Source organism: Bombyx mori, chromosome 11, assembly GCF_030269925.1.
Source record: "Bombyx mori chromosome 11, ASM3026992v2".
Taxonomy (NCBI): Eukaryota; Metazoa; Arthropoda; class Insecta; order Lepidoptera; family Bombycidae; genus Bombyx; species Bombyx mori.
The window spans coordinates 12,098,476-12,116,096 of record NC_085117.1 but is presented as its reverse complement, the minus strand read 5'-3'; the positions used below and the strand labels follow the sequence as shown (position 1 = coordinate 12,116,096).

The window sequence follows — 17,621 nt, the reverse complement described above, 5'->3', positions numbered from 1 at the left end:
ACATAGGCAGTGTAACAGTGCCTCCTATATGGGCTCACGATACGCTTTGCAGCAGCAAATGTTGGTTGGTGATCGCTGTTCGCTGGTATAGTCTTCAAATAACGCTGCTCACAATGTAAGTTATAACCAGTGGAAGGTAACTCAGCGCAATTAGATTTGCGGGTATGATGTTGTACCATTTAATATTATTCATCGTGGAAGTAATTCGTGTACACAAGTTAGGTACGTATTTTTTTAAATAAATTAACACCTGGCTGTAGGAACCGAACCTGATGTTCAGATATAAATTAGGTTTTTTCACTTTATGGACAGTGTCATACTCACTTTAGGTATAACATAAATAAATAATATTTAATGTGTACTTTTAATTGGTAATTAAAAATGTGCGCTTGAAATTTAGAGATCGCTCACACTTTTTAACTGAAGTCTATTTTAAAATTAGCATTATTATTTTTTATGATAACTTTAATAAAACCGAACAAAAACAAACAGTAATAATCGTCAACAAGTATAATAGACATCACAACAACCATTGGGATTTACTAAGTACAAGAGACTACACTTAACAAATATCTAATCACACGACTTATGGGTACAACATATATTATTTTCATTATTAAATATAAAAGTATTATTAAAATTTTAATTTAATTCTACTCTTCAGTCGTCTGTGACTATAGGCGTCACGTGTGCTTTAGAAAATATTATATGTGTAGACAGTAGTAGTACGTAATATTCTAAACACATTCATATGCCAATTCCATCCCAGTGACTAGTATTATGAGATATTGTAAATGGAACTTTTATTGTACTGTCTTGAAGAGAAAATAAACAGAAAATAACGTTTTTCTAACAAAAGTTTTTTTAAAGCTATTCTAGAAGAAGAAAAGAATATTCTAACCGGCTTAAGAAGATAGAATATTGAGATACTTTTTTGACACAGTCGGATAACGGAAAGCAATTCAATCCAGCAGAGAGTTCAACTAAGTCTCAAGACGAGTGGTGTCGTTATTGCGTCTACTGTGTTTGGTAGCCGTTTGACATTGTCTATCGATCGAAGCTAAAATGGTCTATAATTTCTGAAATAGTCATAAAAACAACGTGACTTAATACTTTATGTAACTGTCAAATTACTATGACCACTCGTTACAATTCGAATATCGCTCGTGGGAGGAGACAGACTGCCCAAGACCGATGTAAAAAAAAGGATTTGATTCGAGCCTTACACGCCCCAGCAGGGGGTAATAGGAAAGAAAGTTGAAGAAGAAGGAAGTGTTGTCTCTATAAAATGGGGTTAGATTACAACATTTATCTACTATTTATAAATCAATATTACCTCTTCTAACGGATACCAAAGAATCGAAGCATAAGACTGTATATAACATTATAATCGCGAACGATAACTTATACATTATGATGTTTTGGCACTGCATGCAAAGTAATACATAAAAAAAATTAAGAAACGCGTGAAGGATAGGGAATTTTAGCCGCGGCGGTCTTCCACTATCTGCATTCGTTTTAGTAGCTGCAAGAATGGTTACCATACATCCTATTAATTAAACTTAATTAACCATTGATTATATTACGTGTTACGTTATTAAAATATAAGACTAAAACATTAATTGATCAACGTTAAATTATAATACTAGTATCTCAGTCACAAATAAATCATAAAAAAATATTGTAATACCATGAATGAGCTTTATCTAAATGTTCCAAATACACAGTTGCCATTTAAGTAGGTAAAATTAAGTAAACACACATTTAGCTTTTGTCATACAAGAGGTTCGAAATTTCGAACACAGAACGATACTACATTAAAATATGTAATCTAATGTAATGTAATCATTAATCCATTAACATCCAAAATGGATGCGCTATTTTTAACCAAAGTTGTCTGGATTATTTCCATATTCATAAACACATAATAATATTTCAATAAAGGCTTACTTAACATAACTTTTGTACATTTAAATATTCGATTGGGCTTTCTATGGCGTACACTCTTTAGAGTTCTGAAGCCAAAGGGTATTATTATACATATCGGAAACTTTTAATTTCGCGGTAACTATTTTTTTTTATGTCTCGATTTAATAGTAAATAGGCAGCTTATATTTTTATGTGTTTGATGTTTATTACACGTTATTTTTCCTTCATAATGGAAATAATTAAAAAATATGAATGAAAATCTGCCCTCGGGATCTGAACATCTTTACGGTCGCATACGAGTTACATTAGGCGTTGCATCTTTTAGGCCATGTCGACTTATGTACATACACTTAAGTCAATATAAGAGAGCCAAAATTATTCGCAGATTGTTGAAATTCGATTGCAAATGTATTTTATGAACCGTAGCATAATGTTGTATCTAAATTAAGAATAAAATTGGAGTGGTACGCTCTACGAATTGAATGTTTTTTTTGGTAGATATTCTATTTTTTTGCAGTCTGTCAAATTCTGTAGAGAATACATGTGAGAAAAATAGATTTTTGAGAATAAAGTCACTATTCTTAGCATATTATGATACTTCAATTAAATTTACTAATTAATTAAATAACAAAATATTTAAACATTTTCATTTGTCACGTTAACAAGTTATTATACCCAGGATTAATTATATATTGATGGTTAGTCCAACCTGTTTCGATTCCTTACAAGAGAAAATCATTTATGACAGCTCGATGTAGTCATGATTTTCATCAGAATCGGTTTCATGGCTTACAACAGACTTAGTGTCATCTAGCAATTAGCATAAGTGTCGCTTGAGTCATTTGAACATATTATTATGGGTTTATTTATTTAGAGAAAATTATACCGTAATATAACAGTACAAAGACTAATACTATGTAGATCGGATTTAGCCCATACTTAATAAATATGAACAGGAACAGAAGCCGCAAAAGACATAATTTTTCAGTATCAAAATTAAATTGCTTAGGCCCGTATTTATATAAATTTTGCAGTTATATTTTCTTTACTACTAGATTTATAGTATAAATATTATTGGACGTAGTTAGAAGAAATACCTACTTACATTTATATCAAACGATTTAATAGTTGGTAGTGATAAATTAACCCTCCCCCTGTCCTTCGGGTGTTAAAGATTTCATAGAATATTATGTTTTTTATTTGTCAACATTACATTATATGTTCATGTAAAATAAATTTTGAACAGCATCTTACGTTCGTCATTGGGGTTAGGTACTAAGTTGGTTGCGAAGATAAGTCGTAGATCATTGAAAACTATATTCCAATTAGTTGAGCCATTTTACAGCTTAGCGTTCACAAACGCATAGACGAAGATACTGTTTCCGTTTTAAAATAAATTTTTTTGACAGTAACTAACCTAAACAGTTACATCATCTTGCATCTTTCTCAGCTTACCTTCGATGGCATATAATAAATACCCTATTAAAGTTTTTATCAAAGAAAACTGTGGTGGTTCGGACAGTTTCAAATTTTCTTTATGAATTTCAGGAGTGTAATGTTTGGGACTTGTGACTGACTTCATTCATCAAAGCGATGCAGACCTTACTTACGTAAATCCGTAGTTAACTTATATTTTTGCACAGTTAATTTTATTACAAATTTACTTTAATGAATAATTTTATTAGTTGATTGATTTTCGAATATTGTTATTTAAGATTTGAACGAATAATATTGAATTTATTGTCATACATACACAGGTGTCAGATGAATAACTTTTATCGTACAATAAATATGTCTTTAGATTAGGCATTTACAAACATACAAGTGGGTATTATTGATCATTCTTGTCTTACATTTTATTGAAAACATTCAAATGACACTGTAGCAATTATTAAAATCAAGCAATGTTCTTGTATTGGTTTTTATTTTAGCTTTTAACGTTAATAGAATAAATTTTTAATCAGGTTCATTAATTATAAAATTCGCTTTTATCAGTCTTTTATAATAAGTCAACAGACTTTAGATTAGTTAAATAAAATTTTACTTGAATATTTATGTAGGTGTGTAATTAGTTTTGTATTTAATGAAAATAATAAATAATAGGATAAGGGTGTCGATTAGGTCAATTCACTAGAAAAGAACATTGTTGTATTTTGATATTGGCGTAGGTTTAAGTGTTGCTCCTTAGACAGGATTTATTTATTTCATTTTATTTTTAGGATGAACGACAATTAGGTAATTGTCGTACAATCTGCTTATTTTTGTTTGTTATTAATTTGTAACTTGAGAACATTAACTTTATAAATGGATATTGATTAAACATTTCTATAACACTCATTACGTTGAATATTACTATACAAACAAATATACACACTTTTTACTCATTTCATTATGAAATACACCCTTATAGCCTTATAATACTGGGCCTGAAAATACATAGTATCAACAATATATATCCTCATCAGATAGGAGGGACACGTCGAAAAGTCCACAAGGCTATAAAAATTAAATGTATAATATTTATAATGGTACATAATTTATAACGTTACTAAAATTTCAATTTGTTGTATATGTTTACCAAAAATTTTCAACATTTACAAGTTTGGTTAGTTCGATTGTCTCATACGGATGACACGTGACTTGAATTCTTATCTACGACGAAGGGGGTTCGTGTGTGATATCTTTGTCGTCTTCCTGGAATATCGTGACACAGGTATCGGCAGGATGCGGCGTAGATGGCGGACTGTTTGCAGGAGGAGGGGCACTGCACGCCCGTATCTCATTGTCCACAGACAAATGCGTCATTTCTATTGTTGTATTGTCACCTGTATCCTCCCAGCTGGTTCTATAACAGGTATGCTATTTCTTAACAACATATCACCATAAATCTTTTTTCATTATACAAAAACGAAGTTCTACTCACCCGGATGTGCACTCTTGTATTACGTTAATGTTGTTCATACTATCTACCGGCGTAGCTGTAATTAAAAAAAAAACAGTTTTAACTTCTGAGTGTCGTTGAAAAGATAAATTATTACTTCCGTGAAGTAGTTTTTAATTTTTGTATAATATTCTTATAAAATCTAAAATTAATCTAATTCTCAACCTCAGGGTAATTAAATATTAATTGGTATTTACTTGCTATACAAGTTGCTAGATACCCGAAATCAAAGAGAAAAAATGGAGTATCTTAATACAAGCGGCAAACTAAATATTTGTGTTAACTAATAATTGTTGTTAACTTATCGATTTTTGTGGTTATTATTTGAATCCTGGATATATATATATATATTTTTTTTTATTGCTTAGGTGAGTAGATGAGCTCACAGCCCACCTGGTGTTAAGTGGTTACTGGAGCCCATAGACATCCACAACGTAAATGCGCCACCCATCTTGAGATATAAGCTCTAAGGGTCTCAATTATAGTTACAACGGCTGCCCCACCCTTCAAACCGAAACGCATTACTGCTTCACGGCAGAAATAGGCAGGGTGGTGGTACCTACCCGTGCGGACTCACAAGAGGTCCTACCACCAGTAAAAATATATTATTATATATAAATATATATTATTAAATCTCGTGAAAGGTAGCTGGCGACCTAATTTTCAATGTATTTATTACATTCCGTGCAGTGCAAAAGCCGCCAGTAAAAAGAAACGGACAAGTGTCTGAAGATTTTGGAATAATTTTTTTTTCTTTTTCTTTTTTCCTACCTAAGCTGATGGCCTCGAGAGACCACATCAGCGTCACCGGGCGAGTGGACTCTATCTAACGCTATACAAAAGGCTACCCGGGCCTCCAGAATTCATATTGTTGATGGTTTGTACGTGTATCACAAATACACATACACGGACAAAAAAATGAAACAAATATTACCAGATTTCGCATAAATAATTTACAGAAGAATGCAACAGGAAACTTACGGTGCTATGGAAGTTTGATTTTAGTTTGGCAAATTTCATAATAGACGAACGCGAAAAACCCTATACGTTTTTTATGAGTGACAAAATGCTGTTATTTTTTTTGATTAAGTCCACTAAGAAGCTTGATTTTCTCATTCCACTTGATTAAAACAGTTTGAAGTATAAGTCAGACAGAGTGTCTGATCCTATAGGATCACTTTGTTTTTTGACAGACTGACACTGACTATTGAACCCTTTTATAAAAGGGTTCAATTTTTTTTCTCTCTGGGAACCGGAACCCCAAAAATTGAAACCGATTTTTAAATGTTGCTAGGAAACAATATGCATTGTAATTGATATTTTATAGATAAAGCTTTTTTTTTCTTTCCTATCTATGTTGATAGCCTTGAGAGGCTATTTCAGCTTCACCCTAACGTGTGTAGGTGAGCTCACAGGGCTCAAACCGGAGTGTTGCTAACACTGACCCAAGCAAAAGCAGTGCTTCGCAGAATCTACCACCGGATCGGAAACGCTACCCACTGAGAAGATCCGGCGAGAAACTCAGTGGGCTGTGTCTATGGGTTAATTCGCTCGTCGAGCCCTTCGTCGCAAGCGACGGGTTCGACGAGGACGGTGACCGTTGCTTGTGGTGCCTAAAAGCACCGTTAATAGATCAGGAGCATCCGTAATGACGTGCTTTGGGCGACGTCGACTGTTTACCATTCGGTCTACAGGATCGGGTATGTAGTTTCCAGCGGCCACGATGAGAGGGTTCTCGTGTCGTGCCGCTTTGTCGAAGTGAACGCTAAGCTCTTTTAAAACTAACGTTGAATCGTGTCGTCCCGAAGTCGTTGCTGTCTTGCGAGAGGTCGTCTCCGAGTGTTATCGCGTACGCGGAGTGTGACGCCCGCACACGCACCGCTCCCGTGCAAGTCCAGCGCCAACGAAGACTGTGATCCACATTCCGAGTCCGCTGCACTTGCACTATAGTGGAGGCATTAGTACAATTAATTAGTCACGAATCGAAGTTCTGGATAGCTATTATAGGATAGACCAATTATTTTTTTAAAGTAATTTTAGGAAAGTTTGTACTTGGGGACTATAAGGATTTTACCTGCATGAATGTAAGCTTTTTAAGGATAACTATGAGAATGTATCGACTAAAGAAAGCGGAAATGTCGTAACTTGAAAAACTCAACTGTAAAGTGGAGTAATCCAGAGTCTTATATATAACGTAATATCGTAAAAATCATTTAGCCCAAAATGCAAGTTACTGCGTTTCTACTTACTTCCGTCGGTACGTTAATGCTAGAGAATTATAGTCGGACAGGTTTATTAATATCTGGTCGGTTCGGTTTTTGTTCAGATGTTAAGGATATCCGATCTAGGTCTAACTGCTGTTGCTCATATAATACTTAAATATTTTACAATTATAACTTGCATATCTTTCCGTAGTAGTGATCTCTAATGTATTTCAACTAATACATATCTAACACTTATTTCCTTTCTTAGTTACTCATGATTCTGAACATTAATAACAGAAAAGAAATCGTATATTCGGTCGGATTCTCATGATTACAATATTTGAAATGGCCCATTGAAATTTTATTAAATTTATTAAATTCTTTTACAAGTAAACTTTTCAAATGCGCTTTTAGACGCTGCGGCTAGGCTGACCTTAGTTGAAAAAATAAATACATCCTTCGGGAATATTACTTTTTTCCGGATAAAAAGTACCTAATGTGCGTTACTCGGCCCTCGACAACGTGTTTGCGAAATTTCATGATGATCGGTTGAGGGGTCAAGACGTGAAAGTGTATCAAATTGACTCACTTTGTCGTTGAAGTAGTAAAATTAAAAAAAAATGTACTGATTCTAATGTTTCTTTTTATCGAAATATTTATGACCATTCTAATATGAGCTCCTTTCAAATAATTGATTTAGATCGAGACCCCGAAGGAAATACGAATAAAATAAATATCGATTAATAACGTTTTTTTATTTTCATTCTTGGGTGTTGTTACGAATTGCTTTTTCTCAGGAATGTTGCAAACTCACACAGGTGGGTATTAAATACCCTGGGCTTGAAGGTTACGATGGATAGATATTGTACCGGCGACATTGACATTATGGATGTGATAATGTCAATAACAAAATGGACTTCGGTAATCTCTGAACACTTGGTAACTCGTATGGCCATGTGTGCAAAAACAAAAATAAAACATTATGTAACTAAACCATAGATTGTTTACCTGACTGCAGATTGTGGCGGTTCGTCTACGGAGAGCGCGTAGCGGCGTAGAGGACGCCGTAGAGCGCTCACTGGTAGAGCGGCGCGGGTGCTACCAATACGCAAATCTGGCGCTGATCCAAAACGCGCCTTTCCTTTACCTCTCTCATCAGCTGCGTTTCTGTGCCATAGCCCATATGCATACTCACTGCCCTACGCATCAACAAGCCTGCGATTCATGAATAGCGGCTACCGAATAGTATTAATTATGAGATATAAACATACCTACATATATTTGGTACTTATGTGATATAGTTATAATGTGTTGTGATGCAACTAAATTCAAATGCTCGCAGTATGCAGGGTGGGTAAATGATTGATATGAGAAGGCGTATAAGGTATAATTAACGTCAAGGTACGTACAATTATCTCATTCATTGCTAAAGCATCTAATTTTTAACATTGAGTTTTTGGGAAATATATGTATCAGTACAGTTTTATTTTGGTCGTTTAATAAATGTACCTGGTATGTGATGATGGTCTGTGTCTAAATGGTGGCAGCGGTGCTAGAGGCAATGCGTGTGGCAAGGGAAGCACATGTGGCAGGCGGTAGACTCCGAGCTGGTCGAGTCGCGCGGGTGCTGTACAAGGCGGACCCCGTCTAGGTATAGGGCGCGGCAGTGTTTGTGGTCTCGCTGGTGTTACTTTCGCTGCACTGTCGCGAGCTTCAAATGTCATCACGCACGCTGCCACCACAATAAAGCCTGGAATAGTCAAGTTTTCAAATTTAAATAGTTAGATACATTTATTGGAACGAAGTTCCTTACGGCAGGCTTGGAGGAGATAGGGATTTTGCTGCGCGACCGAACTGAAAAAAATGTGATAGTAAAAACCGTAAGAAAAAGTCCGTGGAATAAGGCCTTGTTTTCCGCACAGCGATATTTCACAGAGCGATTTTTTTCTCGTAATTCTTTTATTTTTATTTTTTATATGCAACTTCGTTCCTATCCGGTGTCCCACGACACCACACATATTTTTTAATTTATTTATTGCTTGGAGGAATGGACGAGCTCACGGCCCACCTCGTGTTAAGAGGTCACAGAGTCCATAGACATCGACAAACTAAAATTGAGACATGAGTTCTAAGTCTCGATTTTTACAGTACAGCGGCAGCTCCACCCTTCAAACCGAAACGCATTGTTGTTTCACGGCAGAAATAGGAAGGGTGGTGGCACCTACCCGTGCGGGCTCACAAGAGGCCTTATCACTTAGTATAATTACGCAAATTATAATCTTTGCAGGTTTGATATTTCTTAAACGATGTTATTCCTTCATCGTAAGGAAATTATTCGGGAACATATGTATTTCACTAGAAAAAATGTTAGCTGTCTGCGGAATTCGAGCACCGTTAGAGTCGAATCGCTCACTAGTTACAAATTCACCGGGCGTCTTATCCCGCAGGTCACGACGCTATCGACTTCATTTATTAGAATAGAAAGGAGGTCTTGTGAGTCTACACACAGTCTAGTCTTTATTTCTGCCGCACAACATTTGAAATGTGGAACATCCGTTGAAAAAAACAATTGAGACTTCAACCTCCATTTCTTAAAATTAGTGGCAACGTTTACGTTCTGGTACTTGTGTGTACCAGTAGTCGATTAATATTGGACGATCCTAGAATCTAATCTCCGTTTAAAAATAATTTAAAAAATTAAAAAATAATTTTGGAGATAACCAGTTTATCCAGTAATGATTATCGCGTCGAAATGTCGGGAATTCTTTAAAAATAAATTCAAAAAAGTATTTGGAACTGCATAAAGGTCAAAGTGGCACACCTCCAAATCCCATCACGATTGGCCCAGCGTAGGACAAATTGTTGAGGTGAAAACCTCGGGCTTCGTCTTTCACGGACACGGTAGCGTTCCCACGTATCTCTTCAGCTACAGACAACGTATCTGCGTAATAACCTGAAATCAAATAGACTGAATATAAAATATGACAAGATATTTTATGACATATTACATATATTTATAAATGAAGAAATTTAGGATTTTTTTTAAAACTAGTACGATATTAGTAACTGTTGTTGTCACCAAATATTTCTTTTTCGTGTAGTTTTAGTTTTATCTAAAAAAATAATATCGACAATATTAAATTCCAGATTTTAGGGTATGATACATTTAAACTTATTAGTCTTCATTTATAGTTACATTATATTTTCAAATTTACAATGGGTATTTCAAGGTTTTTGTTGGATGAAATTAAGTATTCGCATTGAAAATGTAACCTAAAAGCCGATAGATGTTCTGTGAATGAATAAACACATATGTACATTGTGCACAAAGTTCCATCAAGTTGTGTATCCGGAGGATTGAAGTCGGAAACGTCTGTGGAAACATGTGGCATTTGGACAGGAGGAAATGTCTTTCACTTGGCCCTCCGTCACGAGCATAAAACGTACCTGATCCATACACTATGTTTATTTTGACCGCAATATATTTTGAACACAAAATATATCAATTTGCAGAACCTAGTAACGAACGCCTATTTCAGGTCGTATATTGGTACTTATTTATATACGTTAATCAGCAGATAAGTCTATATCCCAAATTTCAAACGGGTACGGGTGAAAATACTATGTAATTGTATAACGGCCATCTGCTGTAGTGGTAAGTGACATGGTCACTACACAAGGGGGTCGCGGGTTCGAATCCCGCCAAGGGAAGATATTTGTATGATAAATATAAATGTCTTTTCCAGGGTTATGGATGTATATTAAATATATGTATGTGTATAATAAAAATCTTATATTTATCTCCGTTATCTGGTACCTGTAACACAAGTTCTTTACGAACTTATCACGGGACCAGTTAACGTGGCGTGATTGTTAGTAAAAAAAATTAAAAAAAATGAATTAATAAGTAGCTCGAGTTTACCGTTATCTGTTAGGCTGTTAATAAAGAATCAGTTTCCCACAGGAACAATTCAACCTAAAGTCTAACTAAATCTTGTAAGCTTTTACTTAGTTACGATTTATAGCTGGTATTCATGTAGCTTCATGTAGTTAGTCCCTCACGCTTATACTAAAAGCGTATTAAAAATAAATGTCATACCCATAAATCAAGCATTTATTGATATTTTATTTATAATGTAGCAGTATATTATATAGACTAAGTTCAGCATGTATACTATTATCTCTTAAGATGTTTTGCTGCGTGAAATCACATCACAGCTTTAAAATAATTTGCTATACGAAGTAATAATTTCAGAAAGTCTAGCTATACATTCGTGACCGATACTCCGTAAGAACCTTATTGTTCGCATTTTATTTGTTTTTACAGTGTGTGATTACTTTAATTGGCAACTCTGATTGTTACTTGCACATTTAACAGGGCTTACAACAAGAGGGTCGCACAGCGTTTATTTCTTTCTTAATGTATTAGGCGAATTCTCGTGATATTTTTTTATTGTAATAAATTTTAATGTTTCGAATCAAATTTAAGCGACGCTATATCATTGATAATTTAAATATAATTATCAAATGTTTATCATAATTAATTAAAATATTTTTACGTCAGAAATATGAATTACCTTATTTGTTCTGGTTTAAATTTTTTATGTCATTAGTATTTTTGTGTGTCGCTAAGTAAATGTATACAAACCAATTACGGCCATAGCTCCACCGAGCAGCATCAACAGCAACCCAGCAGATAGTGCACGACAAGCATGCCAAAGGCACTGTGAGCTCATCTTACCACGCACCACCTGCATTAAAAATAATAATTACAAAACAATTAGTACAATAAATAAAACACAAAACACGCATAACGAGTTTGAATATTGCAAAAGAATTAATATTCGTTTAATAGTCCAAGTCAATTATACTTTTATCAGTTGTATATTTTAATAAGATTATTTGTTGCATATTAGAGTGAACAACTTGCTCTACTTTTATTAGATTCAAATATTGTCACATTTTATTGATCTCTGCCCTACAGACACTTCCCACGTTTTGTATCGAGCAATCAAGGGGAGTACATTTATAATTTTATTACTCCTAATAAAAGTTTTGATATAAAAATAATATGAAGGTTCGTTTTATTGATAATATAATGATCATCGAATCATTTGTGCAACAAGTTTTCGAACAACTGTTGAATTCCAGGTCCCAGAAGCTAGACTCCTGGACCTATTATAAAACGTAGTTTAGATTCTTAGTAATGAAAATATTAGGTGTGATCTTATAGTTCGTGATTCGACAATGTGTTTATGTGCTCGGGTTAATTACGTGAAGTTATGTACGTCGCGGTACCTGGACATTCCAGGTGGCACCGGAGGCGGGGTGAGCACGCCGCAAGGGGCCCGTGACGCTACGCGCGCGCCTCATGACTACCGTGCTTCACTAGATGAGCTCTCGTTGTTAATATGCGCGCGCACACAGCCTCTCTGCTCCAGGCCACCTGCGTCCTAATTTTGTTGACAAGGACCGTGTCGTACCGTACTCGGAAAAATAAACCCACAATGGCAACATTAGGCTCCATTATACGTATTCCTATTTCGTTGTAAATCATTAATTGAATATGAAACTCATTCATCATTCTATTATTAGACACTTTTGCGCTTTGAGATTGCTTTTATTTTATGTACCTACTATATTAAAGACAAACTAGTATTTTTTTATAAAGAATATATAATTTGAAGTTTTGAATATTTTTACTATTCATCTCGTGGACACATAGATAACCTATTTCGAAAACCGTTTTTCAGAATAATATTCTAAAAAAGAAATATTACGAAATGAGCATGGAGATGTTGTATTTTCTTCGGCTTTCGCAAGTCGTAGACATTACGGTGCTTTTACGGTTTAATCTCGTATTTTTACTTTGGAACAGACGAATGACGTTTTAGTGACTATGATAACTGTATAGAATTCGTAACGATGAAAACAACATTAAATAATGACAATAAAAAATGCGAGGTTAAACCGTAAAATTAGATTATGGAGACAATATGTAAGTGGCTAAGATTTGTAGTCGAGTACGCAGCCCCCTTGATTTTATCTTGTTACCGGAGCTCATAGACTTAATTACAATATGACGCGCCGTCTCGCTTGTTCCCGGTATGAAATCCATAAGCTTCTAACTGTTGTCAGCTTAAACATAAAATCTGTAACTGATTTGTTACATAGAATTAATGTCTCAAACTACAAAACCGATGACAGGTGCAATAATAAAGTGTCTATCATCCGTGTATATGTATATATGTAATTATTTTTTTTTGCTAATACGAATTTAATAATTCACGAAGCTTTAGTCATAAATCATTAGTTTGTCATAAATAAACAAATTTTGAAAATAAATGGTGTTTATTCTATTTTTTGGAAGAAAAAGTTACCATAAAAAACAAAAGAGAATGTTAATGAAATGTTACATAAAGTGAATATATAGGTACATATACATATTTTGAGGTGTTCATGATTTCGGTCATTAGTATAACTATATATTAATAACGAAAAAGAATGCAAGTAATGCAACTAGTTTTTGTCGCGAAAACTCATGAGAAAATCGTCATGAAAAATTCAAATGTATTTTATGGCTATGAAATTGTCGTGGTCTAAAGGATAAGCGGCCGGTAAACTCATATCAATGCTACTACTACCTAGTTTGTGTGTATTATCTATAGCTACTACGGCGGTATTCCAATTTTGCAGGCATACACCATTTTTTCTGAAAAAATACGTATTTAATACATGCTCACGAAAAATTCGCACCATGACGGACATTGTGTCATAAAAAATAAGCTTGTGAAATATAATTTGCGTAATCGGTAATGGTTGAGTGTACGTACGGAAGCAGGTATAATAATACCCTGCCTATTTCTACTGCGAAGTAGTCAATCGATCCAGTTCGAAGGATTTGACAGCATTTATACAAAAGTATACAGCGAGATCGTACATCTACTTACACAATAAAATAATTGTCTTAGTCAAGCATGAACTTAGCTTAAATGAATAGTGTTCGTTTACTTTAGACAGTTTTAAAGTAAAAAAAACAATTTTCCACATTTTGTAACGCGGAGACATATGCTTTATACCAAAACATAAATTGAAAGGTTGTAACAGATGAATAAAAATAGTAAAAAAAGAGCAAACACCACACTCGCATAAGTCATGATGGAGCGAATGCAGATTTTGTATTGTTATCACCGTATTACAGAAACGCAGCGTGAGCGGTCTCGGTGCAATTGCGGACTAATTTTGCATGGGATGGAAAGTGATAGATTTATCGAGGATAACTTCTAGATATTTAACACCGGTCGGTGGTAACGGTACAGCAGAGTGAAGAGTTTTCCTATCTTTAAGGTTTGTTAACAGAAGGCAGACTCCTCGTTATTAATCGATTAATTACATAGCATTAGTTAGCGTAATTTTAATTAAGCAAGGTCCCTTCTAATTGCCAATTTCATTATGTATAACACATTGTTCATTGCTTTTGATACATCAACAATCAAACTGGTTTAGTCTTATAAACTATTTGGCTTAGTAACATATTCATAATCATATTCAGTGATTCTTGACATTTACAAAATAATATGTACAAGGAAAATCAGCAGAAGTCATAAATTCTACGAAATCCCTTACGAATTTGATTTATGTTAGGTTAGGTTAGCGTTTTTATGAACATAAACTTCGAGTTTGAAAACAAAAAGGATCGAGATTTATTACGTGTTAGCTAGTTCAATGCTCAAGAGACTCATAAGTGTATGTGTATTAAGGAAAATGAAAATTTACTACTATTATGAAAACTTTGACTCTGCTCTACTTGTAGTGATTTATAATATCTGCAGATAGTGAAAACAGTTACTTCCTCTGATTCAGATGCTTTGCATTTTTACTGCTGCTCAAGTTTATTTCATTGATCATTAAAACGTTAATTAGAAGCCAAAAATTAAAAAAAAAAATATGTTTAATTAAATAATTAAGTAGGTATATTTTTTATTTATCATGTACAGATTGAATTAATGTTATTAAATGTAGTTTAACCGAACGATGTGTCCAGTAAGTGTTAGAAGCACATCGGCTGGTCGTTCGGTTCGGAGAAGCATGGAGAGGTTATAAGGGATGGTGTGGGGTGGGTCCACACGTGGAGCTCGGAGCGCCGGCGCGGCCCGGCCGTCCGGGCGCTCGTCGCTCGGCTGGGCTCCGACAGCGCGGCATTCCCCAGCCGGTAGTCGGCCGTCACGCTATGCGTGTCAATACGCGAGAGACCGCGCGTATCGCGGTTCGCCGCTTACTGGTTATTAAGCCCCGGGCTCACCGTGAGAGCCTCGTTGTTAGCTTTGAGCTACGTTAAAAAGCTCTCGCTTTATGTTGGCAAGTACCAGGCGAGAGGCGGGCAGTCAGGTGGTGTCGCGCAGGTGCGGCCCGCACTCGACCTGGAGCCGCATTTGCAGCGCGCCGAGCCGCGGCCACCACGCGGCGGGCGGCCTCTCGCCTCATCGCGCTCATGGAGCCACCGTGGGAGCTGGAACTCGAACTGCGACGGCACATCGAAAATTGCGCTTGTACCTGCGACCACATGGGCTACGGGAACTATATGGACTACCAGATTGCGCCTGCGGCGCACGCCTGTCTGTGCCGTGCAATTACTTCGCCGCACGCCCACGTACGTGTTGCATTCAGCTAGCGTCTGACGCATCAGCCCTCATCCTCGCATGACCCATCACCTGATTGGTCCATTAGGGACAAATTCCAAACAAACGAGCTCATTCTTGTAGTGTTTGCATCAACAGCATCTTGATTCTTGTGAAATTGTGTTTTCGTTGTGACCTTATGCTATTTAGTACCGTAATGTATTGTGCAATAACCTTTGTTGATTATACTTTAAAGATAATTGTTTGCGAAGTTAACTTTGTTATACATTTATTTGTTAATAAAATATTCATATTATAGCTGAATTTTGTTAACATGAACTTTTTATATTTATTTTGCACTATTATATATAAGTTTCTTTAATGAAGTAGTACCTGCCTTATTTTGTTAATATTTCTATTTAATACTTATTACATCATTGCTCTATATCTTCGCCAATGACACAGATATAGAAAAATTTATCAATGGTGTAATTTAAACCAATATCAAAATTTCATCAAGTAGAAGCCTTTACAATAAAATAGAAGTATTACTTTTATTTAATAGAATAATTATCATTTTACAAATGCTGTTAATGATGAATTATTCATCTTAATCAATAAGATTATTTACGTGTCGGTAAATAAAATTGTATCAACATTGTTTGTCTCTGATTTCGAATAGAAGGGGAACACGCACTATTAACATTTTTCTTAATCTGTTTGTTTTCCTGGGCTAATCTCAAAAATAACTGAACTGATTTCGAAATTTTCGTTGTCAGGTAGAAATTTTCACAAATAATACTCAATCCTTAAAATATGCATCGTGCCGTGGGAGTCCTTAAATATTGACTAGTGCTTATTTATTTTCAAATACAACTATAACGCGGGTGTTATCACGGCATCTCAAGACCATAAATATTGTAGACCTTTAAAACGTTTTTCAATACGATTACATACGATGTGGTCGTGATCAAGCTGTAAATAGCCAAACGTCAGGCAAAAATTAGTCTTTTATTTTGTTTAATTTGATCATTCATTAATATAATAGTATATTTCGGACACGTTAATCAAGTTTTTGGGAAAAAATGATCTAAAATAGGTATAACCACGGTCTCAATATTTTGAAATTCAGCTTACTGTTTCTTTAAAGATATAATGAATCCTCAGAGTATTAATTGTTTATTATATTCTGTAGACACATCTATTTATATCATACCACAGTACGTTCATGGTAGGGCGTATTATAAGCCCTCACGGGGAGGTAGCATCCTGCCTATTTCTATGACGAAACAGTCATGTGTTCTAGTTTGAAGTGTGGGCCAGCCGCCAAAATTGTGACTAGCTTCATATCTCAAGATTGGTGGCGGCGTTCACGTTGCTTTCCAGGTGGATTGCACGGCAAGCACGTTCACTTATCAACGTTCTAATTTTGTTAGACATTACATGTCTAGCAGTAGATAATAGGTAGGCATATAAATTTGTATAATATTTAATCACTATTCTACTCGCCACAAATGTGAGGAAGTGCATTTATATTTAGTAAAAAACAGTTGGAGTTTATCTTATAAATATAAAACAAAAATATTACGAGTATGCCAACAGTGTACTACCAAAATATATATTAAACTTACAACAAATTATTAAACAGAACAATTGTATCTATAGAGATTGTTGACTAATCGTCTAGAGTCAGATTTTTAAATACAATTTAATTCGAGTGTACAATATGTATTTATTACATGAAAAACAAGAATGGATTCGTGACCTTGAATTTAGGGCTGTGACACGGTATCGGGAATAGTGTGGTACTACGAAACGATTCGCGTAACGTTTTCGTGAAGCTTTTCTTTTTTACTACGATTTTATTAACTGTTTATTTGTCTTTGATGTTAAAGATCGATGATTGTATTGTCATTTATTACTTTTGTT

At 35.0% G+C, this 17,621-nt stretch overlaps 2 protein-coding genes across 3 annotated transcripts in view; one reads left to right on the top strand and one right to left on the bottom strand.

Annotated features, from left to right (window-relative positions):
* The window catches only part of LOC101736374 (dipeptidase 1), a 34,459-nt gene that overhangs the window by 6,048 nt on the left and 10,790 nt on the right, over positions 1-17,621 (top strand). The window contains exon 1 of one of the 2 annotated variants that reach the window (XM_004931577.5): positions 14,926-15,724. The exons of the other annotated variant lie outside the window; for it this stretch is intronic. Coding sequence (XP_004931634.1) covers positions 15,566-15,724 — 159 coding nt within the window. The 5' untranslated portion in view covers positions 14,926-15,565. Of the gene's footprint in view, positions 1-14,925; positions 15,725-17,621 lie in introns of those variants that run through there. 2 annotated transcript variants of the gene reach the window in all.
* On the bottom strand, positions 3,995-15,014 carry LOC105842370 (uncharacterized). Its single transcript, XM_021351577.3, has 8 exons — positions 12,373-15,014; positions 11,723-11,825; positions 9,896-10,027; positions 8,584-8,824; positions 8,083-8,241; positions 6,657-6,814; positions 4,853-4,907; positions 3,995-4,774 (listed from the first exon to the last, which is right to left on the bottom strand). The coding sequence occupies exons 1-8, from the start codon at positions 12,445-12,447 to the stop codon at positions 4,582-4,584; spliced, it is 1,116 nt and encodes a 371-aa protein (XP_021207252.1). The 5' UTR covers positions 12,448-15,014; the 3' UTR covers positions 3,995-4,581.